The following is a 27,664-nucleotide window of genomic DNA, read 5'->3' as shown; positions in this document are numbered from 1 at the left end:
AGCGAGTGCTCGGTAGCTTTCAATCCATCATAGGTTTTCGGAAAAAAAGTCATACCTAAATTTGCCGCAACGACGACTCTCTCATTCCTCCAAGTTTTTTTAGGGGCGAAGCCCCGAAGTGGCTCGGACTGTCAGCGTCTCATGTCGGTCCTAAAACTTTCGTTTACGGCTCGCGCTAGAACGTAACGAGTGCTAAAAGACCGCACCGGGACACTCGTTATCCAACGATTCGCGCTAGAGCGCTTCGTGCTTCAAGCAAAGCTGTATACCGCTACCTACCGAAGGTTTCATTTCCGTAGGCAAGTGCGCCAAGAATACACTTATATACAGCATGTTTCGCCCCTCCCCAGGTTTTGCGTTAGGGGAAATGACCCGGGATTTTTTCCGGTGTCATAAAATATTTCCCGGCGTGTAAACGTAACCAGAGTACCCTCTGCTGCAAATGCATGGTCGTCTAGGGAGAAAGTGTCGTTGCATGAAACGGCTTTAATTCTTGTGTTATCAGACCTATCCCGAAACAAATTGTGTGAGAATAAATTTAGCAATTCTTGTAAGAAGGTATGCGCCTTTATTTGATCATTTACGCCTAGGTCTACTCTGGCCGGAAAACCGTTAAATATTTTCTCTATTACGGCTATCTACTCGGCAACATCACACTCTGGCATCCTAGACATATTGGCACTCACTCTAGCCACGGAAAGCTACAAACGTCGATGTAAGCTCAATTAGAGTGTATGTTCCGGTTGGTAGAGATTATGACAGTGCTGTATGAATAAATACGACGTTTTGAGTATTCAGTGTGGTCTAAATTTGCTACCTGCGGATAACTTGATTGCAATAATCGATTTAAGAAGTGATCTGACTCTTGATGGCGTTTCGACAGAAGAAGAAGGAAGAACATTTACTGACCGCATGAGGAAGTCTTGGAGCCACGTCAGTCCAGAGAGCGCTTGGAAAGAAAACACCCCTTATATTGTCTTTTTTTTCTGTAACACCTTTTCTTTGTTACCTCTTAATATCACTGCGCGAAGTACGAGATAAGAATCCGAGATTACTTCATTGCAGATGTTCGTCGCGTGTCCAGATTTTTCTTCTTATCAATCTTCACGCTTGACGTTTCCTTCGGCGACTCCAGGCCTGCAAAGACCACTTCTGTGACACGGAAACAGAACAATTTCACAGCTGTGACTAGTATCAGCCGCAAATGTCGTTCAGACAGGCGTCAATCAGGCCTTCCCAGGGCTATCGCGCGTGATATATTGTCCTCCTTGCGCTTTCAACCTTTCTGCCACTCTTTGCGGGCGACAGTCCAAGTCCGCGATGACAAAACAAAAGATATCTGAAAGGTTTTAGATTAATAAAGCGAACTCGCTGCGTAGGTATGCCGCTAGAACAAACGCCGACCTTTTCTTCCATTAGTTTATTATAATGGCAGGAAGACTCCTCTTATCTCGGACTGTTACCAGCTAGACGTGGTTCATTGTATTCTAACACAATCGTATCTTTTCAGCTGAAACCCCCCTTGAAGCACAAACTGGTGCTTATTTTTCATGTCAGCCATGCGATACGAACAATATTGCACATGACGAGTGCTAAACAGACGAAATGACATTTCCGGTTTAACAGAATGGTCATCCGTTATTTTGTTTCCCTTGTGTGTTCACTTGTCTTTTGCTTGTTTCTTTTTGTTTCCTTTTCCTGTGCGCGTTACGTAATGTCTTTCCCCCGTTCACCCCTTGGCTTCTTGGTATGTTCAACGTGTTACCCATGAACACTTGCTGAAGCTTCTTTCAGCCTTTGCCTAGTAGTTTACAGATCATACGTACCGGTGGTACAGACGCACACCGTTGAAGCTATAAAGCTCAGCGTATCTTCCCATCAGGATGTCCAACGTGGTTATATCGAGCCATTAAGGTAAAAAGAACAAATGACCTCACCTAACCCTTGGTTCATCCGCTGGGTACCTTCTAATTATAGCGCATCTGCAAGGCTCCACAGCAGGGAAGAGGGGGGGGGGGCAGTACTCGCGCGTGCATTCCCAATTAACAGCGTGCCTGGGTGCTTTCCTTCCCGCTATTGACTGGCTATACTACGAACACAGCTTCGCGGTCTTACAGGCTATAGGTAATAGAAGCGTGGCGGGAGTTGCACTGGTGCTTGAATTGCACTTTGCAGTATCTTGGTGTATTTCTGCGACAAAACCCGTCATAATGCCTCAAATATTTTGGAACGCATGATGTGGAAGCGCCCCGATAGGTAAATGTTGGGACAACAAGAGAGTCGGCGATCTACGAATTTTCCACGCCGTGGAAACACCTAATTCGGTGGCCCTTGAGTAATACTCTGCGGACAAATCCATGAGATGTTTCCAACGCGTGCATTACTTGGCGTTGTAGTTAGGTAACCGGCGACCTTAATAAACCTGCTGAGATATCAGGAAGAGAAAAGGTAAGGTCGTTGAAGGGCTACGGCATTACTCTCTGCTGAGCATCGATTTCTGGTCATGGCCGCCGCCCTTTTAATGGACGCGATAGACAAACGCGCCGGTTGGACTAATTTTATGCCGACACTGGAGCTAACTTGAAGCACAATGGTTAAAGTGTCTTTTTTAGACAGATCGTTACTGGGCCGTAATCCCGTCTCCCTAATAATCTCTCTCTCTCTCTCTCTCTCTCTCTCTCTCTCTCTCTCTCTCTCTCTCTCTCTCCACCCAACTAGAGCACACATAATGCCCCCCCCCCCTTTACTCCTCGCAATGTCGCTTCTGTGAGGCTACGGGCACGCTTCATCATATTGTGTGGGGCTGACATACAACCCCAACCTGCACCCCCTGCCCTTCCCCTCCCCTGAGCACTGGGAGAGAGCACTGTCCAGCTCGGACCCTGACGACCGGCTTTGGCTGGTGAAGAGAGCCCGAGAAGCCGGACGGTCTTAAGGGGTCATGGAATAAGGACTCTTCCCCAATGCGAACTGTTTCATTGGGACACTTATTCCTTTTCTTACTCCTCCTCTTTCTTGAGCCTCACTAAAACTTTTCAAATGCAGGCAAATCTAGTGTCTGCCTTTATCTCTCAGCAAAATTTTCCAATTACCTCCTGATTAACGTTGCACTCGTGTTTTCCTGTACACTTGAAGGCACAGCTGGTAAAATTTCTGTGTGTACGTAAAATGTAATGGATGAAACGTTAATCGGAAAACAACGAAACTGAAGTCAAAGGCAACACAACGTTGAGGACTTCCCTAAGCTGGCTGCGCCACTGCCCGAGGTTCTATTTGTTTTTTTTTCTAAAAGTGCCAGGAAAACGTAGAGCTGGAAACATGCGGCAATGTGCTGGGCACTACGAAATCACCTTTGCTACGAAATCGCCGCCTGACCTGGTGCCGACGTATCAGAGGAGCAGGAAATTATCGCCCCGAGGAACACGTGCGTGAGCCCGTGTGAAGAACTGCAAATCTCCGCAGACTCTGACGTCATGCTTTCGCACGGGAAGATCGGTGGCTCTCTCCGCAATACTTTACGTCTGGGGAAATGTTTCTTTGCCCCCCTTTCCTGTTTTGAAGGTAATTGGCCCTCTGCCTGCGCCTTTGGAGGCGAGATGAGTGAAAGGCGGCGAGGAAAAAACGTCAGTCGCCGCCTTATGGTGCCCTACCCCTTTTGATGTTCCACTTTACCAAAGACACCTGTTTTTTTAAAGCAATGTTTGTGTGTCTATGATAAACCGTTATGGTAACCCTGTATTCCGGCTGGTTTGTTTGGGGGAACGCAACCGGCCTGTTTGTGGGGTTCCCCACCTAATTTTGCATCATGTCATTGGTCCATTGTCGGTATAGGTAGGCAATGTCCAGCCAAGGGGAAGTTCCGCACTAGTTGAACGGCTATTTAGCCCTGTCCTAAAAGAGGCAGGGGAGGACGGCTGACAGAGAACTGAATTTGTGCAATCCCTGACTTGTTGTAACATCGTTGACAGAGTAACGACGCGACTTTCACCTCCGCCACGTGCAAATACTTATTTGGTAAACTGCAAAAAGTGTAACTAAACCTTCAGTTTTTATTATAAATAATTGCCTCCACGTCATCCGAAATCTTCACCAAGGAGCACTTCATCGAGGAGGAGCAGAGACCACTCATTCTTCACCCATTCTATATAGAACACCATCAACACAGCAACTGCCATCGTAGCCCACGCACAGGTGTTCCTTATAGCAGTGATAACCGGTGGTGTAGATGTGTCCTGACCGCGTATTTCCTAACTCTTCGCTGCACAGCGCCCTACGTGGCATGTGTCTCCTGGCGATAGAGAATATTAATTAAACGTGGTCATGGGCAGCGCCCCGAACTTAGAGCTACCTAACACATACTAAATCACCACTTATAACAAACATAACGCGCAAAATGGAGTTCTTCCGCAATAAAACAGGAATTGAGTTTCGAAAAAAATGGCACTAAAAACGCCAAAAGCCAGCATGGGAATGCTCGAATCCTCGCCGTGAGTGCAAGGAGCGCCCAGAAGAGCAAGGAGCGCCGAGAAATCTTCCTCGAAGCCATAGAGCACAGAACAGCAGCTCAATAGGATAGCACGTGCAGTGACATCACACATGTCACATGGGACGCTGTACAGCGAAGCGTTTGGTAACACGCATCTTGACCGTTTTTAACAGAACAACGGAACAGCGGGGTATAAACTTTACGTTCAGAGATATCAATACGTATAGAATACGTATTAAAGGAAAAGTCGCCATCGATAGCAGGATCTTGTGCAGATTTTTCAGATATAGCTGTCGCATGTAAATACATTTTAAATAAATTAACGACGGTGCTAGCACACACAAAACATATAATAGCGTGCTAAAATTTTCTTGTGGAAGTAGTAGCGGGGACCAATATACGAAAGTAGCACATGAAATTCGTTGTGTTCAAGACACGAGAGTCCATCTAGTACAGAATACTTCCATACTTAGCGAGCTCTCGTACATCTGATACGTGTGTATTGGAAGCAAAGGAATCCACATCTGAACGCAAGGTTTTTGCAAGCTTTAGCTGCCGCACTCCCGTTCCGCTCCTTGCCAAACGACAAGCAGCACAAATGTAATTACTGCTCCACTGCTGGCTGACTCGACATGTTTTAGTTCGCTTTGCATCCGTTTAGAGACATTCAGACTCCAACACTTTTTTTGGCGCAGGTATTTGTATGGTACGGCTTGATGTGCCTGGACCACCTTCAACAGAGACGGATGCTGGCCGCTGAGAATCCGGGCACCTGAAACTAATCCACCAACAGCCATGGATTCCACAAAGCTACCAGGTATGTACAGATATGGGTTCTGTGCTCACATGAGACGCGCAGGATTTGTAATCCAGTTGAAGAGTTCTATTTTGTGGGAGGTTGAAATTCACAGTACAATTTGCCCGCTATCCTTCAAGAGGTCTGCTGTTATCTGATCCTCGCCACATTCTTTCCCCCTCGCATTTCTTTCAAAGCCTCCTTTGCTTCTTCTGTAGTTACTAGTGTGATTTCTACCTCCTCTGAAATAATTCCTCCTTTGGTGTAATCCTAAATGTCACTGCTATCCTTCATATCTCTATATAACTCTTCGGCTACTATAACTATTTTATCCCTATTTGTGATGACATTGACGTGCTTGTTTTTAGGTGCATACATGGAACATTTCCCCATGCCTCGACGCCTCTTCACTTCTTTCGGGCAGCCTCTGTTGTTTACAGCGCGCTAAATCCTAGAACAAGGGACAAGAAGGGACCGAGTGTGTAAGGGAACAAACGCGGGTTAAGGACATGTTAGTAGTAATGAAGAAGACATGGGCTTGGAGAGGGCATGTAATGAGAAGTTAAGATAACCGTTGCTCATTAATGGTAACACAGTGGATCCCTATACAGTAAAAGCTCGTTAATTCGAATCTCACGGGACCGGGAAAAATGTCCGAATTATCCGAATGCCGAATTAATGAATGAACAGGAAAAACAACATTAAAATCACGTTGGAGAAGCATACCTTTATTTGCTGAACTATTTTGTAATAGTCGTCTGCTTTTTCGCGCAGATTCCGGCTGACATTACAATTTTTCTTAACTCTTCCAAGTGGCCAACAGCACGCAAACTGTTGGAACTGCTCAGGCAAACGTCCTCCAATATGAAAAGCGCCTCCGCGACTTCTCGTGAGGTGCGATGAGGTCGCGGCTGCACCTCCTCGCATGACTCCTCGTCAGAATCATGGTCTTCCTGGGGGCCTGTGACATCATTAATAATTTCTTCATCGCTCAGGAGACCAGCATTTGTCCGAATTAAGCGGTGCGGGGACGAATTCTGACGAATTAACGAAGGTTTGGTCCCATAAACTAACATGCGCTTTGGCCGGGACCAATAGAGCCGTCCGAATTATCCAAATTTCCGAATTAGCGGGTGTCGAATTAATGAGCTTTTAGTGTAGACGGCAAGCGTGGCAGAGGGTAGCAGAAACATAGGTGGGCAGATGAGATCAAGAAGTTTGCGGGGATAAATAGCTCGCTGTTAGCCCAGGACCGGGATAATTGGAGATCTATGGGAGAGGCCGTTTTCCTGCAGTACGCGTAGACAGGCTGATGATGATGACGATGGTGATGATAATGATGATGATGATGAAATGTATGATGTGAAAGCAATAAACGTCCCATTCCGCGAAGATTTGGTGTCGGCCGAGGCGTAATCCACAGATGGCCTCGAAAATGGCCGAGCCATAATGAGACGTCACAAATAAACCACCCTTCTGTCGCAACGACAACGATAGGGGGACGTGAACTCTTCCAAGATCAAGTCCAGCACCAAAAGAACCTACCCAGAAGCGAGCGCACCCTTTTTATTTATGATGATTGATATGGTCCTAACGCGATTCCTACCCTAGGCGTACTGTAGCGTGGTGTGATGTGGGTCCTCTGGTGTGGCGCAGTGGGATAGACGTCGGCTCCATAACGCGAGGAACCCAGGTTCAATACCGACGACCGTAAGGGTTTTATTTTTTATTCACTTCTTCATTTTTAATTCTCTTTCATTCTCATCTTTAATTTCACGGTGTTAGCCATGCCCTCAAGAAGATTGCCAGTAAGGCGGGTGCACGGCCTGTATTCTCTGCACCTAAAAAACTGGGCCGATTGTGCGAGCGTGTCAACACTGAAACTACGAAGGTGAGCGCAGGCCTATGAAATATAGGACACGCTAAGTTCACTCTGCTGAAAAATTGGGCCCATCTCCCCGCGAGGGGGACTCGAGTAAATGCGTCGCATAGGGGGTGGGTGTATTGCGTTAATGTTTAGTGTTTGGGGAGTTGGTGGCAGTGAATGCGTTGTATCAGCAGCTTCTTGGCGTAGTTTGAATGAGTCAAGGATATAAGGCGCGTTCGTAGCCTCCCATTCTGTGTCGGCTTTGTGGCGCAGTGGGTAGAGCACCATGTACATTGCGTTGCGCCCGCAGGGTCGAGGGATCAAAACCAGGAGCCGGATAGTATTTTTTTTATATAGTGTAGGGCGAGGGGTGCGGACAACGACGGTGCGGACTACGACGGACGTCAACGCGGGTGACATCATGAGTTACTGAAATGCTCTGCATTTAAAAATGGTTTTTAAAATCCTGTTGTCTCCCTATGACTGACGCATACCGAGCAGACAGGCCGCTGCCCTAATGACCGCCTGAGGGAGCATGCGTTCAATTCTATTCTATTGTATTAACTTCTGGCCAGGTGGCTGTATCGGGGGACGGACGGACGGACGCACGGACAGATAGACAGACAGACAGACAGACAGGCGCGCTGAGCAGACAGAACCGGTACGCTGAGTCCGTCGCTGCGGAGAGAACATAGAGTAATATGCACTGGCTATGTTGTTGCAAAGTGTAGACCGTCTACGAGTGCGGCGAACTGGGAAAGTTGGTGAGTGTTCATTGTGAAAACAACGCATCCATAACGAAGACAGAGAAGGGAAAACACAAACACGGCGCTGCCTTAGATCGTCTGCTTTAAACCGCGCCTTCTTTCCTTTACATTTATTACCTATGCGGACAATTGCGTAACTGCGGATGAGAGCCGTTATACTCCGGTACATGTGCCGCACGACCGCACTACCGCACTGCTATGCTCACGAGGAAAATTACTTATGACAATTTCCTTGTAACCTAATACAAATAAATGAATTTGCAGACATTTTTGCGGTGCAATATGCGGAATATCGTGATAAAGCAGGAAGCGTTTTTCTATACAAAGCGCTGTCGATTGGCGGTAATGGCTACCGTGCGTGAAGGGAACACTAACGCTTCGGAGCAAATGTACAGCATTCAAATTACGGGCCCGGATTTCCCCTCGCAATCCCTCGCACTTCTGGCGCTGTCTGTTATAATTTCTTCTGTTGCTGGATTATTTGTGCCCAGCAGCGCCTCTAGCAAATCCAGTGTGAACTATTCCTCTTGATGAAGGCGATTTCTCGACGTCCAGGACGCGGTATTAGCTTCACGCCGTAGCCTAGGCAGTGATGCGACCGGGAACATACCCCTAACTAACGCTTCAGTGAGCCAAAGTTTACACTGCGGTCACTCCATCCTTTGTCCTCCCGACGGACAAATTGGATGCGAAGCAGCTTAAGGTGGCGCCTGTTCCCTCTGCCGTTGTGTGGGCGACACTGTGCGGCATCCACACCCCCACTGCGCATGCCTGGCCAGGCACCGCTGATGATGATTGTGGCAGGATGTCCCTAGGGATTGGCGAACCAAAGAATCCGTCAGGAGATAGTTTCGCGTTCAACCACCGCCGTCATCTTCCCGTAGAAGAACCTCCTCCCGCAACGCCGCGATGAGTGCCACGTGCAACGCCGCCGTTAACGCCACCTGCAATGCCAGCGTCAACGCTAGTGTCAGCGCCGCGGAGAAGAGGGCACAACAAGAACAAGAAGAAGGAGCAGCACCTCCTCCTGCCGTGATCGTCCAGCCGGAACACGAAGACGTCGACCTCATCCCGAGCCAAGACTTGGTCCGCTTGATCAAACACGCGAGTCCGTGCGTAAGTGCCAGGACATCATGGACCGGGACGAATACTACAGCTTGTTGACGATGACAAACGCAGAACAACATGAGCTACTGCGCGATATCATCCACCGGCAGACGACGCCGTCAGCACCTCCGTTACGGGTCTTCTTCACCAGACCGGGCGGTTGCGGCAAGACGTTGGTCCTCCGGCTTGCCATGGACCTCTACAACCGGTACAGCAACACCGGCAACAACACCACCTGCAACGCGTTCGTCATCTGCGCGAGCACCGGAAAGGTGGCTGTGGCAGTGGGAGGAACCACGGTGCACGCGGAATTCATGCTCTCTCGGAAGACCACTGTCCCCAAAAAGGACGGAGGCCTCAGCGCCAGCGAGTTGAACACCTTCCGTGTGGCCTTCCGTAACGTGAAATCCGTGATCATAGACGAGGTGAGCATGATGTCTGCGGACAACCTAAACGCACTCGACTTGAGTCGACCCCATGGCTGCTTCGTATACTACTCAGTATTCCCATCGGGAAGATGCGAAATTTTTTTCTCCTACTGCTTACTCTGGCACTTGCGAAGACGCGGTAGAGAGTCTTTATTTCCTCACACGCCTAACGCATGACCACACTGCTATGTTGCCAAATTACAAGTTACACACGGTATTACCTAGCCACGTTGTACAAAAAAAAAGGTTTCATTGAAAATGAGACGGCGCCAAGCGCGCAGTGACGCGAGAAGCGAGCTTATGTTCCTGCATATAAAGCGTTCTCCAGCGCGTTGTGGGTGGGGTGCAGTCTGCTATGTGCGTGTGTGTAGCATTTCGCTAAGACTCAGTATACAGGATTGAGGATAATACCCTTTGTCGACCCTCTCAGTGCTGGATCTGTAATATATTGATGACAGACAGACAGAAAGACAGACAGACAGACAGACAGACAGACAGACAGAGAGACAGACAGACAGACAGACAGACAGACAGACAGACAGACAGACAGACAGACAGACAGACTGATTCATAAGCCTCAGAGTATGTATACAGGATTCCGGATAATACTCTCTTTTCGACACTCCTAGTGCTGGCTCTGTAATACATTGATGATAGCAAAACAGACAGACAGGCACACAAACAGACAGACAGACAAAGAGACAATGATTAATTGATTGATTAATTGATTGATTGATTGATTGATTGATTGATTGATTGATTGATTGATTGATTGATTGATTGATTGATTGATTGATTGATTGATTGATTGATTGATTGATTGATTGATTGATGCACGCCTCACTAGCGGCTGTAGTGAAGTGCACTGGAGCAGCATGCATTCCCATTAGAAAACCGGTATGTCGACGTCAAGGAAATAATATAGCCACACGCCTTGGGCTAAGCTGTAAGGAATCAGTTATATCGCAATAACTAACGCAGCACTTGGACTAATATTCTAGTATGGTCATGCCATCACTTGTTCTTAGGCGGAAAATTTCAAGTTTCGCTCTGGATAGTGCACGCACTCGGTGTTATCGCAATAGTTAGGTCGTCTACCTCAAACAACACCTTCTATCTTTTCCCTCAGTACGTTTGCGGGAGAAAATGCGGCTGACAGTTTTCACGTCCTTGCACGCGTCACGCATGATAAGGCTGCTTTGTTGCCAAGTTAGTTTCCAACGCGGAGCTGGTTAGGCTGAGGCAAATCCGTCCGTCGCATGAAAAAAATCTGGAAGCCTTAAGAAAAAAGTTGTGGTTAAGGAGCTCCAGGGAATCTAACCCGGGACCATTACGCCACGAAACCGGCAACCGAACCACAGGGCCACAACCAAAGGCCCGAGGGGTTAGCAGCGGCAGGGAACAACACCATGTTGAGCTATTTCGAAAGAAAAGGAAACGCTTGCCGTGGCCGTAATCGAACTTGGGCGCCCCGCGTTATGAAACCGACGTCTTTCGGATTGAGCTATCATCTTCACGCTGTGGTCGCACAGACCTTCCTGTGGGTTCGTAGCACGGGCGTTCGCAGTGGAGTTGGCCGGTTGTTCTAGAGCGCTCAAGCTGTCGACTTCGGGAGAGCTGTGAAAGTCTGCGGACGAAACTATCCGGGCAGTCACGGAGAACTTTCAGTGATAAGTTCTGCAGATACCGTATTTTTGCGATCCTAAGCACCCCCGATTCTAAGCACCCTACCGCACTTTCGGGAGAAGAAAAGGAAAAAAAAGTTTGCAAGGAAATCTAAGCATCTCCTTTTTAAGCAATCATCGAAAGGCGTATTTCAGATGCGTGGAAGTGGGCCCAGTTTAACATTGTGGCCAAGTCATTTATGAAGTTTTGAAGTCCCTGTCCCTCTTTTGAAGTCCCTGAAGTCCCGGTTTGTGCTCGCATAATACGATATTTCCCTGTCCCTGTTTTCGAGTCCCTGAAGTCCCTGTTTTAGCTCGCCTAATACGAGATTACGCGTCTTGCTTTAGATTATCCGCGCTGTGACTGGTAAACCGTTCTGGTAAATATCCTTCCCTAGGTTTAGATTAAACGCCATAAAAGCGTAAAGAAAACGAGGATTCAGTGTATGGGAACGGATGTCCTGTTGTCGGCCATCCTACCACTGCGTGATTCGGTTTCTTGCGGGTACCAGTCTAGCATTTCCTGTGCGGAGTTAACGCTATCTACTGCTTCGCCTGGAACCATGACGGAAAGAATAGCTTACGAGAGGTTGTAACGTGTCGTTGCGGTGAAGGCGCTCCGCCATTTGCGCAGGTCGCGATTTTGTGCTTGTATTGTGCTCGCACGCGCCATATCCTCCGCCGTCGCTCGCCCCACTGTCGTCTGCTTCGGCTCTGCCTACCAACCATTGCCTGCAGGCAGGGCCGCGGTGTTACGTTGGCAGATTAGTCGGTCGTGAAAGGGCCCCTGAAAAGATACTGGTCGTGTTATCAAAAAGATTTGATTAATTTGGACGTAGTTCAATGGAGCGCAATACAAAACTGCTGGCCTTAGTACTGCTTCACGCGGTTACCCCAGTCTACGTATCATTCGCAATTCCTCAAGGGTACACCGCAATTGGCTGTAAATTTGGGATTTTTTCTGTGGCGACTGATCTATAGTTTCGAGTGAACGCTGGAATGCTCCACAGAAAACGCTTCGTGCCTTCAATGTGACCTTGTGTGTGTGTGTGTGTGGTGCTTTACAAAAGAAAAAAAAAGGGCGACAGACCGAGACAATAAATCCCTCTCTGGGTGAGGGAAACTCAATGAAGACTGAATCGGGGAGAAGGAACTTCGGCAAGGTCATGCCAGCGCCTTGCGTGTTTGCGGATAGATAGCATCTAATCGCTCGGTTGTTCCAGAGGGTGTGGGGAGCAGGTGTACGGGGAAAGACTAGGGACATGTGCCATCGGTAGTGTGCGTGCTCTCAGCGTGGAGAACCAGCTTTCGCCCGACAAGTTTCGGCTTCACTCTACACTCTGCACGTTTACTGCGCACTCCACGTTCCCTTCGCGCTCGTGCAAACGAAGCAGAGCAGCGTCTCTCTGTTGCCAGCGGTGCCATCGCAGCTGCGGTAGTTGCTGCCGCAAAAGCGGCTGTGTAGGAGCGGCTTCACCAGAACCTAGCTGTAATTGGACAAGCTTGGTATAACCGCGGTGAACCACGGCAAACATTTATGAAGAAAAGTGCCTCTGGAAATACCGTTTTCGTCGCACCATCCTCCCTACCAATTGGCTTGCTGCGGCAATGACGACGCTCCGGTAAGTTAACAGAACCCATTTTAGCGGTGTGGCAAAGCGTTCCACCTATTCAATCTGCGTGTGACCAAAGGAAAAGTTCATATCAGTCATGGAATTGAGATAGCACAAAAACCACATCACCAATGGCACGTTATTGAAGTGGCGCAGCGGCTGCAAACAGCGCGTGGTGCTTTTCTCTTCTGCTTGTGATTGTATAAAAACTGTGGCAGGGAGTGATAATAAATATTCGAAAAATGAAATACCTGTAGTAAACCACACAATGCGTCGCCTGATAAGGCAATCTATGTCGATGATTTCACGTTAGTGTCCGAAAGGAAACCCATTCTAATTTCACAATTTTCGTCAAAGTTCTCTACGTGATATTCTTTAAGCAGCAATGGCATCAAGCTCCTCATCTGATCATACCATACTGAAATCTAGAACAATGTTTGCGTTGATCGTTGTTGATAACAATTAACCGATTCCGGAACCACTCGGGCGTTCCCTTACCTCTGGTCAAGCACGTCCATCAAATGCTCATTCCGTTGGCAAAGTTTAATGCTGATGTAAGAAATGCCTACCAAGTTCATCTTGATATCCGGTATTTTATTTAACGACTAGTTTCCTACCAGTTGTGGCAGCTTCATTTTTTATTTTCTTTGTGAGGTCTTCAAAGCCGTATTTGTTGTGGAACTGCCACAGCGCTGCTGCAATACCTTCTGTTTCCAATCAAATCCTAGTTTTAAATGTAATTTTTAGAACAGTAGGTGCTCACCAAGAAAACACAAGGCAAGCGATGTTTTTTCAGCAGTGATAATAGGTGCCGCGTCATCTTACCAAACGGCGGAAGTTCGGATGCGATATAACTTGCATCTGCAGTAAATAGCACGACACTCATCGATTTTTTTTCCTCGGAGATTTATCGTTACATATTGTCGGTAATCCTTGAGGTGTTCCCAGCGGTGGCATAATGTTTGTTGTCGTTGTTTGAAACAGCAATATGATCGGGACCACCGCTTCAAAGGGAGACAATCAAGAGTCGTTTTACTTTTTTTGGTACTCAAGTATATCCGTTAAAAAGAAGTTTTCATAGTTTCCATGGTGTCAAAGTTTCGGCTGTACAGATATAGTTCGACCTTAAAGGGGCCATGAAGAGTAAATAAAAGTTTGCTTCATTAAAAAGACTGCTTCATACCAATTACAATAATACCCATTTTGATCGCAAACTCCGAGCACATAGTGGAGTACATATATAAGGGGAAATATGAAGCAGTGGCGACTCACCATGCACTTTCCCGCGATTTCTCTATGACGTCACAGAATCTTGTTTGTGGGATTGGGGGCCGCCCACTTAGGCCACTGCCAGCACATATGACAAAGCGTTTGTGGTGTGGCGTCTGCTTACGTTTGATCGTTCATATCATTTGCAGGCTAACAAGCAGTTAACACACTGATAACTATTGGCCAGCTCGAGTTATCAGTATGGGATTCTCCTCCGGAAGTCCGATGACTACATTCGGTCCGGAAGTCCAATAGGAAGATATGGGAAAATAGAGCGGCAGTCTTGGTCTCGGGCACTCCGTGGACCATTCAGGACTGATAATGGAGCAGGCTCTAGCGCTGGCCAACGTTACGTTCATACGTAACTCCAGCTCGTATTACGTCACCGTAGCGCCAAATTTGAAAATTTTTATGTGAAAGGTGAAAGCAAACACATAATGGTCTCGGTGAGTCAAAAGTCAGCAATACGAGAGAACCAAGGCTTGCGAATACGCTGGAGAGTGTCAAGTGAACGTTTCGCCGTTTTTTCTGGGCTTGCAGACGTGGCTGTGGAGATGAAGCCTCGGATTGTGCCAGCGGAAAACACGGATAGCCTCGGCGCCACCGATGGAACTGTGACACCAACCGCGATAAGTTGGAAGAATCTCAGCTTCAAGGTACCCAGTGGGAAAGGTCAGTAAACGTATTGAAGGCATGATTTCCTAACTCTCCGTGATTTTTTTAAGCTTCAAAACTCACTTCACACGCCCTATTCCAGTCCAAAAAGGCCCAGTGAGGGCTTTCTCAAAAGATTCGTACCACCTGTCGAGTCGTTAATAAATGTTTGCTGAGTACGTTGGGAAGCGCTGTTATCATCACGCTCCGCAAATATCATCATATTTGCCCTTGCAAGCTGCGGTGTCTCCATGTCTCTAACACTGGAAGACGGCTCTCATTCATGGTTCTACGAAAAGGCCTATTTTACTTCTCCCGGAGTTCGTGAGCCATATTACAACGGGCAATATGCAACATCTCTCAAACGTGATCCTATTCATTGAATTCTAGTAAAATAAATTACGATCGCGTATATTCGGACGCCAAATTGTCACCACAAAAACAAAACTACCATCTACGCATTTAGCGGCGGCTTCATGAATACAATGAACTGAACATGTCCTCCAACGCAATTTTTCTCTACAGCTGGCCTTACTGAAGAGTTAATTGTTTACTTCCCAGCACAAAAAAGCATATTCTGTTGTGAACAATAAGCTATTACACATTTCTCTTTCGATACCCGCTCAGTAACTCACACATACATGTACCGTTTCGCTTTAGGGTAATATTCAACTCCCTTCCGTTTTACCGCACGCAGCAGATTCGCGGCCACGAAATTCCCAGCACGTAGCGCACGAGACGTCGCGTAACACAATTTCGATTTTTAAAGATAGAAACAGTTAGGTAGAATAAAATCGTGCGCATGGCCACAACTGTTTGGGGCGCCACTGCCTGCTTCCTAAGCTGACTGTCTAGATTACAAGTCGAGTGCTGGAGTATAACAGCTGTCATCAAATGACGTCATTCTCATCATGGTTAGCCAAAGGTCGCATGTTGTGTGCTAAAAGGCAACCAAAGAGTATTTGGGCAGCGTCAACGTCCATACGAGACAGGGAGATGAGCTGGTGGGAAGATCCGGGCAGTGATATACGGGCATAGACCTATGACGTCAGCACATGGAGAATTTACTGTTATTTATAGTAAACAGCAGTCAAAGTTCAATACAACGCGTGGGCATCTTTAATCAGCCCTAGGTATGGCTACGGATAAGAGCAGTGTTTCAAAGTACGAAGGTTTCGGGTGCTTATCAAAATTGCCCTGGATATTTTGTCCCTTATTTATAGCTTACATTGTAATTAAAAACGGCGGAGTATGACGATTAGGGTTATGCGTCTTTAACGACCCATTTAACATTATCTGCATGCAATATCATCTGCAGATATTCATCGTTATCATCAACAGCTGCTACTGTAGGTCGCATCACCTCGGTGTTATCGCCTGTATACACATTTAAGGCATTTGCGCGTACAGGGTTCACGCCGGAACGTTTTTGTGGCGCCGCTATACCTTGTACACGCATAACGATTGCGCCGACATAAACACGCCCGCGAGAGTTCTTTGACAGGCATCTGAGCCACCTACAGGGTAACTGTCCCGGCGTGTCCGGCAGCAAACAGGTATCTATTCCAAAGGTATCTATACCACGTAAATGTAGAGGTACAACTCTAAATTGGCATCGGAGCCCTCTTCTGAAATGCTGTCAAAGGTACGGCCGCGAATTGCGGAAGGTCAAGCCAGCGCACTTTTGCCCTCCATGCTCATAAAACAGCGGCATCCGTATACGTCGTTCGCGGGGGTCATGCCGCTAAAGCGTGCAAGGGAAGCGAAATGGGAGCTGTTGCTGTCATGCTTTCATGCTACGCTGCCCCGAAGAAGGAAGCTGTGTGCCGGGCAGTCAAGTACGGGCACGGTGAAGCAAGCCCCTTCCGTGTCTCGGATATTATGAGAAAGGTTATCACAAAGCAAAACACCTTCAGAAATTGACGAGGAAAACTGGGCGTGCTGGTACATAATGTAGGTAAAACAGCGCAAAAAAAAGACAAAGACAGAGAAAGACACTCGAAAAGGACTGCGCTGAACTATCAACTGGTTTTATTTTGAAATTGAGACAATATATAGAGCCGTCCAACCTAAGGTTTACCTGCGCATACGTAGAAGGGTTAGTTCTTTCTCAGACAAGGTGATAGAGACCACGCAGACGCATGCCTCATGAAGTGTTAAAATCTGTTCAGATTTTACACTTTCACGTGAGAGCCGTGATTTGCACTTTCTAATGATAGAAGTGCGTTGTAATTCTGGCAAACAGTCTTACAAATCAAACAATGGCTTGCCAGGAAGCCCTCTGCATTTTTCCCCTCCCGCGCATTTTTTACATAGTTTTTTACAGTGCGGATTTTTACATTTAAAGATGGTCAAACTCCCAGTTTTGCCAAATACAGTTTGACCAGTTGAATAAAACCAGTTTATAGTTCAGCGCAGACCAAGTCATGCATCTCTCTCTGTCTTTGTTGTTTTTCTTTGCGCTGTTTTGCCTAGACGTTCAGAGATGGCGACATTGGCTTTTGCCAATTAAAACGAGCAGCTTTCTGCCGGTACACGAACGCTGATAAATTACATATCACTTTATTTTGAATAAAGTAAAACTAGGCGATCGGCTTTAAGCGATTCAAATGTTCACGTACACTGCGACTGCTTTGCTGTTTCCCGCTACTATGCGTGCTAAACTTAGCTTCGCCAAGGTTAGGGGGGGTTATAACGCGTTGCGAGCATATAAAGAATCAGTGAGCGACAGCGCATGGTATCCATGTGTCGAATTCAAACTACTCACGCAGAGAGGAACATCCCGCAAGAAATGCTTCCTACACGGGTTAGACTATATCCGAAAAAGGCGACAAGCAACGTGGATTCTAGGATTCGTTGAGCGCGATTTGGATGGCGTAATAGGTCAAACGGCCTCCTGCCTTCAGGCGCAGTAACGCAATATGCGAAAAGCGCATTACGCCAGCATCAATGGAAGGCTAGACCTATGGGATTAAGCGGGGTGCATCATTATTAATAGCTTGCTTCCACTCAAAGCTCGTACGACAATTTATAATGCCCCATTCGAAGATTCTAGTCATGATCGGATGGATTAACGCGCCCCGTCAGACCGAGGTAGGCGAGTTCACGTCAAAGGTTATATTAAAATGCGGGCCTTTAAAGAAAACACTTCACGCGAAGACGAATATTTGTGAGCTCGAGTGAAGGACGATTAGATTTAGTATGTGAATGTGAAGGTCGAGCATTCGTCATTGTCAAAAAGAGGATTTTCAGCTTAAACTGTCGCACTTGCGGCTGTGGCTGCAACAAATTCTGCGTCTCCTCCCATAGATAAGTGTTTCCTTCATAGTATCGCCAGCTTGGCTCTGAACCAACCCGCAGGGGAAATTCTACGGGTTCCTTTTGAAGACGCGGGTTTAGTAGGAGCCAAGGTTCTTGCGACTAGGCCAATCCCAACTATTGTTATAAAATCCGCATCTTTGTTGGAAGCCGCCAACCCCTGGATCGGGGTAATTGAGGTGGTCCTCACATAGATCCTTCCCATCAAAACGCAGGTACAGCTTTGCTTGCTCGCTTAGCCCCGTTTTTGTATGTCATAACGCCTCTAAGGGCTTTCACCATTTGGATAAATACTTTCATATACATCGTCTTTGAGAGTCAGGCATTTGTACAGCAAGTCAAACACATATCTGCCCATTTCTGCAGCCACAAGGCCTCTTTCATGACAATCAAGAACTGGGAAAGGAGTGTTATTTGAAGAAGGAATATAATGCGAAGAATAAAATGGGTCTGTAACAGTACATATAAGTCTGTCGCAAATTTTTTGCCACATTTTTTTGCGTAGTCGAAACAGCTACGCAGCTGCTCTCAAATCCTACATTAAGAGTAATGCAATCGTAGGCGACTTTTTACTGCAGGGCCGCAATACGTCACTTCCGGGCACAATACGTCACGGTAGCTCAAAATTTGAACCTTCTTCAACATTTCTTCGGTTTGGTGGTTAAAAGATGCATTTCGTCTGTGCAATGTACCTGAATACATTACGAAAGGTTAGTTCTTCCAAATTAAACTAAGTTGCATTTTGGCTCCATGACCCCTAATAAGAATTTCTTTTACTTGGGCCACGGGGTCTACTCTTCAATGTGTGCTGCCGACAATCTTACAAGTAAGTACTCAGGTATACGTACAGCTTGGCAACGGCTGCCAAGAACGACTTTGCGCCACAATTTCCTTGAATTCATGGGCTATTTACTAATCCTTTTTATGGAATAGAATAAGGTAATGATCTAGAAGAGGTAGGATTTGATCCATCTCATGAGAGATTTATTTGTTTTAGCAACGGCTTGCTTGAGGTTGATAACCTCACATTAAGGGAATAACTTCTACAGAATATTGGTAAACCTATGAGTAATTAGAGCAAACGACTTTAGTAGGCATGGAATGAATAATTATTTCTTGAGTTTAACGCGCCTGGGCTATGGGCCGCGCCGTAGTGGAGGGCTCCGTATTGATATTGGCCACCTGGGTGTCTTTAACACGCGCTGAAATCTTGACAAAGGGGCGTTTTCGTTTATCGTGTCCAAAATAAATGCAGGAACCACGGTCCATAATGGAACCCGCTTTGTGGGCTCCGCGGCACAACGCCCTCAGCAGCACAACAATGGCAGGTGGTCACGAGATGACGCCCCTGGTCCGCGTTTACTCTCCATCAAACATTATGTACCATGTTTACAATGTGAAAATAACGAATAGCATTTGGCAACGTAAGTTTTGCTTTTCAACACTCATGGCGTCTTCTCTTCGCAGGTACAAAGCAGCTTCTACACAACGTGGCGGGAAATCTAAGGCCTGGTGAGATGACGGCAATAATCGGACCTTCTGGAGCTGGCAAGACGACGCTTCTAAACGTTCTCTGTGGTTTCCAGTAAGTTGTAAGAGCCCGTTCAAAATCGATATGTTTGCTTGGTTAAATCAAAGGTGCAGTGGTAAGCAATGGTCGATAGAGCACTCCAGAAAGCGGTTCTCGGATTGCTCAAGAAAGCTGCGGCAGTTATTATCAAATAAGTGATCACTTCAAGAAGTCACACAAGATGGCGTGCTGAGACCCTGGTTACTCAATAGATGCCGCCACTGTATGGTACAGAAATGTAGTGACTGTGACCCGCCGCAGTGCAGGCAACACGACTCTTTCTCGCCTGGAATGTACAGTTGTCGGGAAAAGTTTTTAGGCCATGCCAAATGGCAAAGCAACACAAATTAAAAGTACAGGTGCCCCAAAAAGTAAACAGAGCAGGGTTTCGTGAAATTAGAACATTTCCATTTTATGCGGCTACCAGCATATATAGAATATGTCCGGTCCGAATTTCTTCTAGAATGACTTGAAAAGTCCCTTAGAGGTTGCTGGACAGGCATATGATTGAAAAATCCCATCAAAATCTCCAACCCGTGCTCCGTTTACTTCTTGGGGCACCTGTACAAGCTTACCTCCCGAGAGAGTCTGAAACGTTTTATGCCAGAAAGCTGGAGCAATTTTTTTTCTGACACTCATCAAATATTTTGTGGAATACCTTGTAGCCCTGAAACATTTGATGTGGCCTAGAAAAGTTTGACCAAGACTGTACGTCGTACACAAAGTCAGAAGCATCTTCTTATGCTAGCCCTTGCCCAACAAAGTGGTTCAAGCGGTCACCAAATTGAAACCATTAAAATCATTCATAATGAGGCTTAGAATCGACGGTAGGAAGGAGAGGAGCGTGAAGTGTACGGTGCAATGTTTTTCTGGCAGTGGCAGAGAGGCTGTAATTGCTAGTTGTTGGCCAGCGGTGATTGTTGATACGAAGCTAATGATCGTGTCCTCGAGCAGTTGTAAATCTAAGCGAATATTTAGCAATTCCCAAAAACGGAACTGATATTTACTACTTGTAAAGAAATAAACGGTTCATATGAAGGGATTGCACTATTTTTCCATTGAATAAAAACATACAGAAGCTACCCTGCTAGATGCATTAGTAATATTATATTTTATATTGCGCAAATTTCTTCCTACTATATCTGCTTCAATATCTGTGCAATGACAGTAATATTCTGACAAGGCGAGCATAGCGCAGTGAAATCTCGTTGATACGTTTTTCACGGGAACCGGAAAATAAAACGTATTATCCGAAAATCGTAGTATGCAAATAGGCTAAAAAAAGAAGAAAAACATGCATGCTCTATCCGCAACTAAGTTTTATGGAGCAAGAATAAAGTAACTTAACAATTCTTCTAGAATTTAGTTTAAGTTTTCTAATTGTGTTGTTCGACTAGGACCAGAATATAACATCGCTATATTCGACGTGACATCCGAATTTGTAGAATATTTGCGCGTATTTCTTTGCCCTTACTACGTAATCCTGTCATATACATTCACAACCAGAACATGCTTCATGAAAATCGGGCTACACCCGATTTTTCCCTGAGCGGACCTTTTCAAAGTAGCGATCTACCCAATTGTGGGTTGAGGTCTCGACGTTATCAACCAGTTCTTGCTTCAAGCATGACTCTACCGCTCGCTGCCCCACGCTGGCAAACGCTGACATTGCGGCGCCTTGCTAACGCAAGCTGCAATGTCGAGGGAACTCTCTCCTCCGAGATGAGACACGTTCAATGATCGGACAGGTGTCGAATAGAGGCCAGCATGTTGCGCATGCAGATGATAATGTATGTAAAGAAGGATGTACAAACATTCGATGACCGTTTTTTCGCAAAAAAAATGTTTAAGTACCTTGAAGTTATCAATGCTCTTTCCTGTCATTATTACCGTTTCATTTCCAAAGAAACGCCAAATTTTCGCTAATATTTGCTAGAAAGCCGCGATGTACTTCCCCCCCCCCCTCCCGATCACTGGCTTGAAACCAACACCAATTTTAACGCGTTAGAGTTAAGAAGTTCATCATACCTACTGATAAAACAAACTTTGTGCATTACATAGTACAGTGCATCTGTATATTTACCGCGAAAAAACGCGAATTTCGGAAGGATTTGAAAAAAAAATATCACATTTCTTTCTAGTTATACGTTTCAGAAAAAGAAGAAATTGGAACAAAACTATATTTCCTTCGCTAGTTATTACCAATCCTTTACAAGTAGCTGACGTTGCACGTAATGCATTCAGCATACAGCCGACATAGATACAAAATGAATAAAACAATAATTGAAACTGATTCATCGAGCTTGTTGTCGCCGTATGTGAAATTCGCTGAGGCCTGTGGGTGCACACTCCCCACAATATGGTTTCCATCTTTTTTGGGTTTCTGTAGAAGTACGATCCATGTGACCATCATGGCTTTTGCCAATCTACAAATAAGCAGGAATGCCCAATCCAAAGCCCAAGAGATGCCTTGAACTTGCTACTCGCCCTACCCTGAGAGTTGTAGTGCTGGTAATCAACTTCATGATCGGAGCAAACGAATCATTTCCTCCTGGGTGGGTGACATCTCTAGTTTGGGATGCAATCTTGCCGCGACCGTCGCCTCGCCATTTCGACAAGCTGGAGTTGGTCGTCAGGGTCGGGGTTTGTAAGCAGCGCCTCCCACTGCTCCTTACTCGTCTGGGCGACGGGCGCTACGCCGGTGTCCACACACTTCCACACCAAGTAGTATAGGGTGTTCGGAACGGAACTGTATTTGCATTCCATATCGTACGACTATACCTTCTTGTAATTGCTATCAGCGCACGGTCGCCCGACGGGGACGTCCGAAGAGCAATGCTCTCGGGCTACGACGTCCACCGCTGCGTTCCCCGCCAGATACTGGTGTCCCGAAGTCCAGATGATGTAGACTTCTTGTGGCTGCGCGATCTTCCCGAGGACATTATACGCCAACATCTTAACACGCCTCTTCTGACAGATTCCGCAAACAACCTGGCAGTCATAATTACCTCTCTATATTTAATGACTCTCTAACGTTAACATTGGAACTGCAAAGTAAAATACCTTGGTAACTTTTGTTCAAAGTGTAAGATCCAGCTGTTCCTGTGCCACAATCTCTGTAGCGACATTATGGTGCCCCTCACTTTAAACTACCTAGGTTTGCGCATATATATTTGATATTTCATTGGCGAGAGGGGTTTATAGTAGGGGGAAAATGATCAACGGATTTGCCTGCACTGTTTGGAGGGTGAGGCCATTGCTCGTACCGGTTACAAGAATTTGTAGAGCTATCGGTGGTGACGCAAACTTTCCTTATGTTTCGCTGTGCTCTTTTCTTCCGCTTCGCAGAAAAAGAAGCTTCCAAGGAGACCTGTTCGTAAATGGCCAACCGCTCAAGGACGGAAGCTTCCGGAAGCTGAGCAGTTATGTCGTCAATGGCGAAGACCTCCTCCCTCACCTAACCGTGCGCGAAACAGTTGACGCCGCGGCAAAATTAAAGCTTCCTCCAGACTTCACCTACAAGCAGCGAAGCGCCATGGTACCAATTTTTGTATTTCAAAGAAACAAAAAATATGTGCTATTATACAGTAGCAACGCGTGGGGGCTTGATTGAATTAAATATCGTTGTAATCATTATTATTATCATCATCACCAGCCTATCTACGCCCACTGCAGGGCAAAGGCCTCTCCCATTACTCTCCAGTTACCCCGGTGTTGTGCTAACGGCGACCAATCTATCCCCGAAACCTCCTGATCTCATCTGCCCATCTAACTTTCGGCCACCCTCTGCCACGCTTGCCTTCTCTAGGGATCCATTCTGTTACCCGTTAATCACCAACGGTTCTCTTGTCTTCGCATTACATGCCTTGCCCACGTCTATTTCTTCTTAATTTCTACTAATATGTCCTTAACACGTGTTTGTTCCCTGATCCACTAAGCTCTCTTCTTGTCCCTTAATGTTACACCTATCATCTTCCATTCCATTGCTCGCTTAGTAGTCCTCTATTTAAGTTGAACCCTCTTAGTGAACCTACATGTTTCGGCCCCGTAGGCGAGTACCATTAAGATGCAGCTGACATACACTTTCTTCTTGAGGGAAGATGGTAGGCCGCCTTTTTTTTATCTGATAATGCCTGCCAAATGCACTCCACCCCATTCCTATCCTTCTAATTATCTCTGCCTGATGGTATTAAATATGTGCTGACACTGCTGGTATTATGTTTAAGCCCCCCCCCCCCCAAAAAAAAAAGCCATCTCCCTCTTCTTCCCCCGACTTTTCTTGTTATGCCAATCCTTGGTAATGAAAAAAAGAAAGACTTATGGCACGCTGTGCGTGTACTTTTCCGCATAGCCCACATTTTGGAAAATTTTGCGACTTGTGGCAACTTAAAATTTTGTCAGTTGGGTTGGTGCACATCACATCAGCTGTGCGTAAAGCCCAGATGCACAAATTTCAGGCACTGTTGAAGGGGATAGTAGTTGCCGGAAGGGGGATTTGTAAGGGGGATACTACTACGGGGAATACCCGAGGATGATGTGCGAGGGGGATACTAGTTGCCAGAAAAAATTGGTGTGCAAATGATACGCACGAACATACTTTGTTGTGGGGACCCCCTAACGTTTGGAAACACAGAAAGATCCTCAGCACACCCTTGTTTGAGACCACTGTTTTATATATTAAATTACAGCTATAACACAATTCTGCGCTACTGACTTCTTACTTCTACTCTGATATGTACATTATCAACATCTGCTAGCATTTGGCAAATTAAAATATGTATCTACTTCAGGTATTAGACTGTTCAAAAGTGTGGGCATTCAAGATCGCAACTTCACTCTTCTCGTTTCATTCTAGTGCGCATCCCGTAACATCAACGTGGTAGCTATTTAGAGCGAGATCATCAAATGTCTATGCTCGAACAATTGCATTGTGACGTGGAGAAAGTCAAATCGGGGGTGGAAAAAAATTAGCTTGCCTTCACTGAGTTAAAGTCGACCGACACAGGCACGCTCCTTCCCATACCCCCTACTCCTCGTTCGCATGTTCGCAATAAGATACGCAAAAAAATGCCGCTATGCTCAAAACAAGAAACTCTAAAACACATCATCGGAGAATGCACTAAACTCAAGTCCCCCCCCCCCCGCAATTCCTGCTGGCTCCGTCAGCATAGAGGATAGTGATAGGAGATCTTGCTGACCAGCCCCGCCTTGGAAGGCCAACTTCAGCTTATTTACAGGGGCCAGGAGGCTCGGGAAGCTTATGGGAGCCTCTGTATACGGAACCACTCCGACTGAGCTAAAATATATCCGTGGCATCGCTTTTGAGAACAATAAAGTTTATTCTCTCCCACGCACCTGAACGATGGCGTTAACAAAGAAGTTGCCTGGCGTTCACTAATCGCAGGGTTATGCTTCATAGAACTTCTCAAAACCAGCAAATCGTTCCCGTTCGCATGCACTCTCGCTGGCGCTCCCGACGGGCGGCTTCTTCTTCTGAAGTCCACCTGACTTCACCCATTTTCCAAACATCCCAGAAACGGTCGCACAGTGCACTCACTATGTATGCGCTCTCCTCCGAATTATCTGTTGGACATGTGCGATCTCTTAGTCGACTGCTCTGTTATACTTAACTCGGCCAACCAGTGCTGGACGCACGCTCTCACCCGTGCTTGGGCCAAGCCGATCTGCTCTTGGTGCCCGCTCCCCCTCTCCCCACTATGCTGCACCTGTGCTTGGCGCTTTCTACCCCCCTCGCCAGGCTACGTCATCTCCACATTGCTGCACCCGCATTACCACTCCCCGGCACATGCATGGTTTGGCCAAGAACAGCTTCTCTGTTAATAAAATTAATTCGTGGTTGGAGTGAGCGCAAGCCAGGCAGAGAAAGCCTGGTATCAGATAAGCAGCACCGCCAAATGAGGGTTTACTGCTACTGCACGTGTAATACGAGTGGCCTTTAGGTAAAGGTACCTACGGGGACTAACGGAGAGCTACTCGCGATGGGCAGCGAGCGAAAAGAGCTTCGGAGGTTGCTGCCCAAGAAGCTTGTAACAGGGTGGCGTGTCCAGCCCCAAAAGGCACGAAAAAGCTTGCCTTCATACGCTTAAAAAGTTCTAAGCATCCCCGGCAATTTCTTGAGGAATGACAAACCTGAACGCAAACGCTGCGATGGTAATGCAGCAATTGCTTTATCAGTGAAGGTTTTTTTTTCAAAAATTACCTACGAATTAGTAAGGTTGAAAACATTTTACACAAACACAGGGATGGTTTAGGAACACTTCTCAGCTTTTTAATACGTTTTATTCATTTGTCTGTTACGTATTAAGAAGAATTTCGGGGGATACTTATCTATGACAATAGCCGAGCAACCAGTTATTAGAAAGTCAAAGAAGTTTAACACTGAATGCAAATGCGAAGATTGCTAATAATCAGATACTGTGCATTTCAGCTCAAAGCCATACAGGAAATCCCACGGCACCTATCTGAGCTTTAAGAAATGCAATGAGGCTATATGGGGTCAATGCTGTAGGGGACGTGTGTGCATTCAGAGCCATATATTGAGACAATCAGGTTTATTACAGTGCGGGAAAGCCAATTACACCTCAGCCTCTAGTGCACTGCATAGGTGGCCCCACAGGGGCGCGTGGCATTGCAAAATGGCAGGGGTAGATAGACGCCAAGTGTGGCGACCAGTATCCATTACGAGGGAAAGAGGCCGCGGAGGTGGGGCTGTAACCATACTTCCTCGCTTCACTGCGCCACATACTATGCCGTAAAGCCAGCCTAAAAAGATCAAGCTTATACTGCTGCCCACAAAGTCGGTTTCGGTGATTGATTGAATATGAGGTTTAACGCGCCGATGCTACAAAGGTGCACGCTGTAGTGCATGGTTTCGAATTAATTTTTACTACCTGGGGATCTTTAACGTGGTCTGAAATCTCAAACACAGTGGCGATTTCGCTTTTTCCGCCAGGAGAGCGGCCCCCGCCGCCCGGAGTTGACCAAAAAGTCAGTTTCACCTACAAGTGCAAAGGAATTGCTGGGGAGACATTCTTTCAGTTATAATATACACGGTTTACAGAGCGGCTGCCTCCGCGCAGCCATGTTGGATAGTGTGACGTCACTTGACATTGGTAGCCTCTAAGAACGCGTTTCTCGCCGTGGCCTTCCATGGGCAATCATAGGGGGGGATTTATGGGTGAATTGTGCAATTATTTTCGACTGTCGCAGTACATGGTAACATATCGGACGACTAGATATGGTGTCCCAACCTTCAGATACGACTGATTCCCGACAAGTGGTCCATAAATCTGCTTAAACAATTGTTCCGATCGGCGCCATCGTCTAAGCTCGTGTTAACGTGTTCCATGGCTGTTTTGTGGCGCTATATATTTCGATGTCTACGCACACAACAACGATGTCGGCCACCTTCAGAGGTCGGCCACCTTCAGAACGCTGGGAAGTATTATTCGGCCCCAGGAGCGACGTCAGACCCGCCCTACCTTTGTCATTTCCTATGTGAAGGCTCACATGGCCACATACTCAGATGTGAAGGCTTACATGGCAATTGTAAACTCAAATGGGGTTAGACAGGAACACAGCAAGATCGCTTCCAGTTGGTATTGCCTCCCATCTTCACACTTGCACAAATAACGTCTTCCTTTCTTTCCACCTGTCAAAAAAAGACCCCATGCCCACCTTCCGCCCGCCCCCATTTGCTGTCTGGCCCTTGCCATATCGGCTTAATGCAACTGCGCCATCCACCTCAAAAGGTTGCCGACCCCTTATGTAACTGAAGCGTCTTTAAGCCGCTGGTTGCCTTACTTTTTTCTAATGAGCGTGTACGCATTCGTTCCCACACGGATTATTAAGAGAGTTTTAAAAAACGTTGATACTTCCGCCTCCAGCACATGACAACTGCCGCTACACCATAGCTCCATGATTGCACTGACATGCATAATACAGGCGTGCAGTGTGACGAAACACATGCAATGCTTACTGAAGCCATGTTTCTGCGCTCGTGACGAGTAGGCAGGATGGGTTAGCGGCAGCACCCAACTGCGGCGCTCCTGTGACGCCGTAGGTGCAATGAATGGCGTTTGGTTTGGTTAGGTATTATACTCCG

At 46.6% G+C, this 27,664-nt stretch overlaps 1 protein-coding gene across 4 annotated transcripts in view; it reads left to right on the top strand.

Moving 5' to 3' along the window:
* LOC144149598 (ATP-binding cassette subfamily G member 4-like) overlaps window positions 1-27,664 on the top strand; it is a 103,190-nt gene that overhangs the window by 59,241 nt on the left and 16,285 nt on the right. For all 4 annotated transcript variants that reach the window (XM_077681237.1, XM_077681240.1, XM_077681238.1 and 1 more), the window contains exons 2-5: window positions 5,182-5,303; window positions 14,538-14,669; window positions 19,437-19,554; window positions 22,888-23,077. In XM_077681237.1, coding sequence (XP_077537363.1) covers window positions 5,282-5,303; window positions 14,538-14,669; window positions 19,437-19,554; window positions 22,888-23,077 — 462 coding nt within the window. In that variant the 5' untranslated portion in view covers window positions 5,182-5,281. The remainder of the gene's footprint in view (window positions 1-5,181; window positions 5,304-14,537; window positions 14,670-19,436; window positions 19,555-22,887; window positions 23,078-27,664) is intronic.

This window comes from Haemaphysalis longicornis, unplaced genomic scaffold (assembly GCF_048455015.1).
Source record: "Haemaphysalis longicornis isolate Haplotype H1 unplaced genomic scaffold, Haemaphysalis longicornis Haplotype H1 scaffold_8, whole genome shotgun sequence".
NCBI lineage: Eukaryota > Metazoa > Arthropoda > Arachnida > Ixodida > Ixodidae > Haemaphysalis > Haemaphysalis longicornis.
The sequence above is the reverse complement of the archived record's forward strand: the minus strand, read 5'-3'. Positions and strand labels throughout refer to the sequence as shown.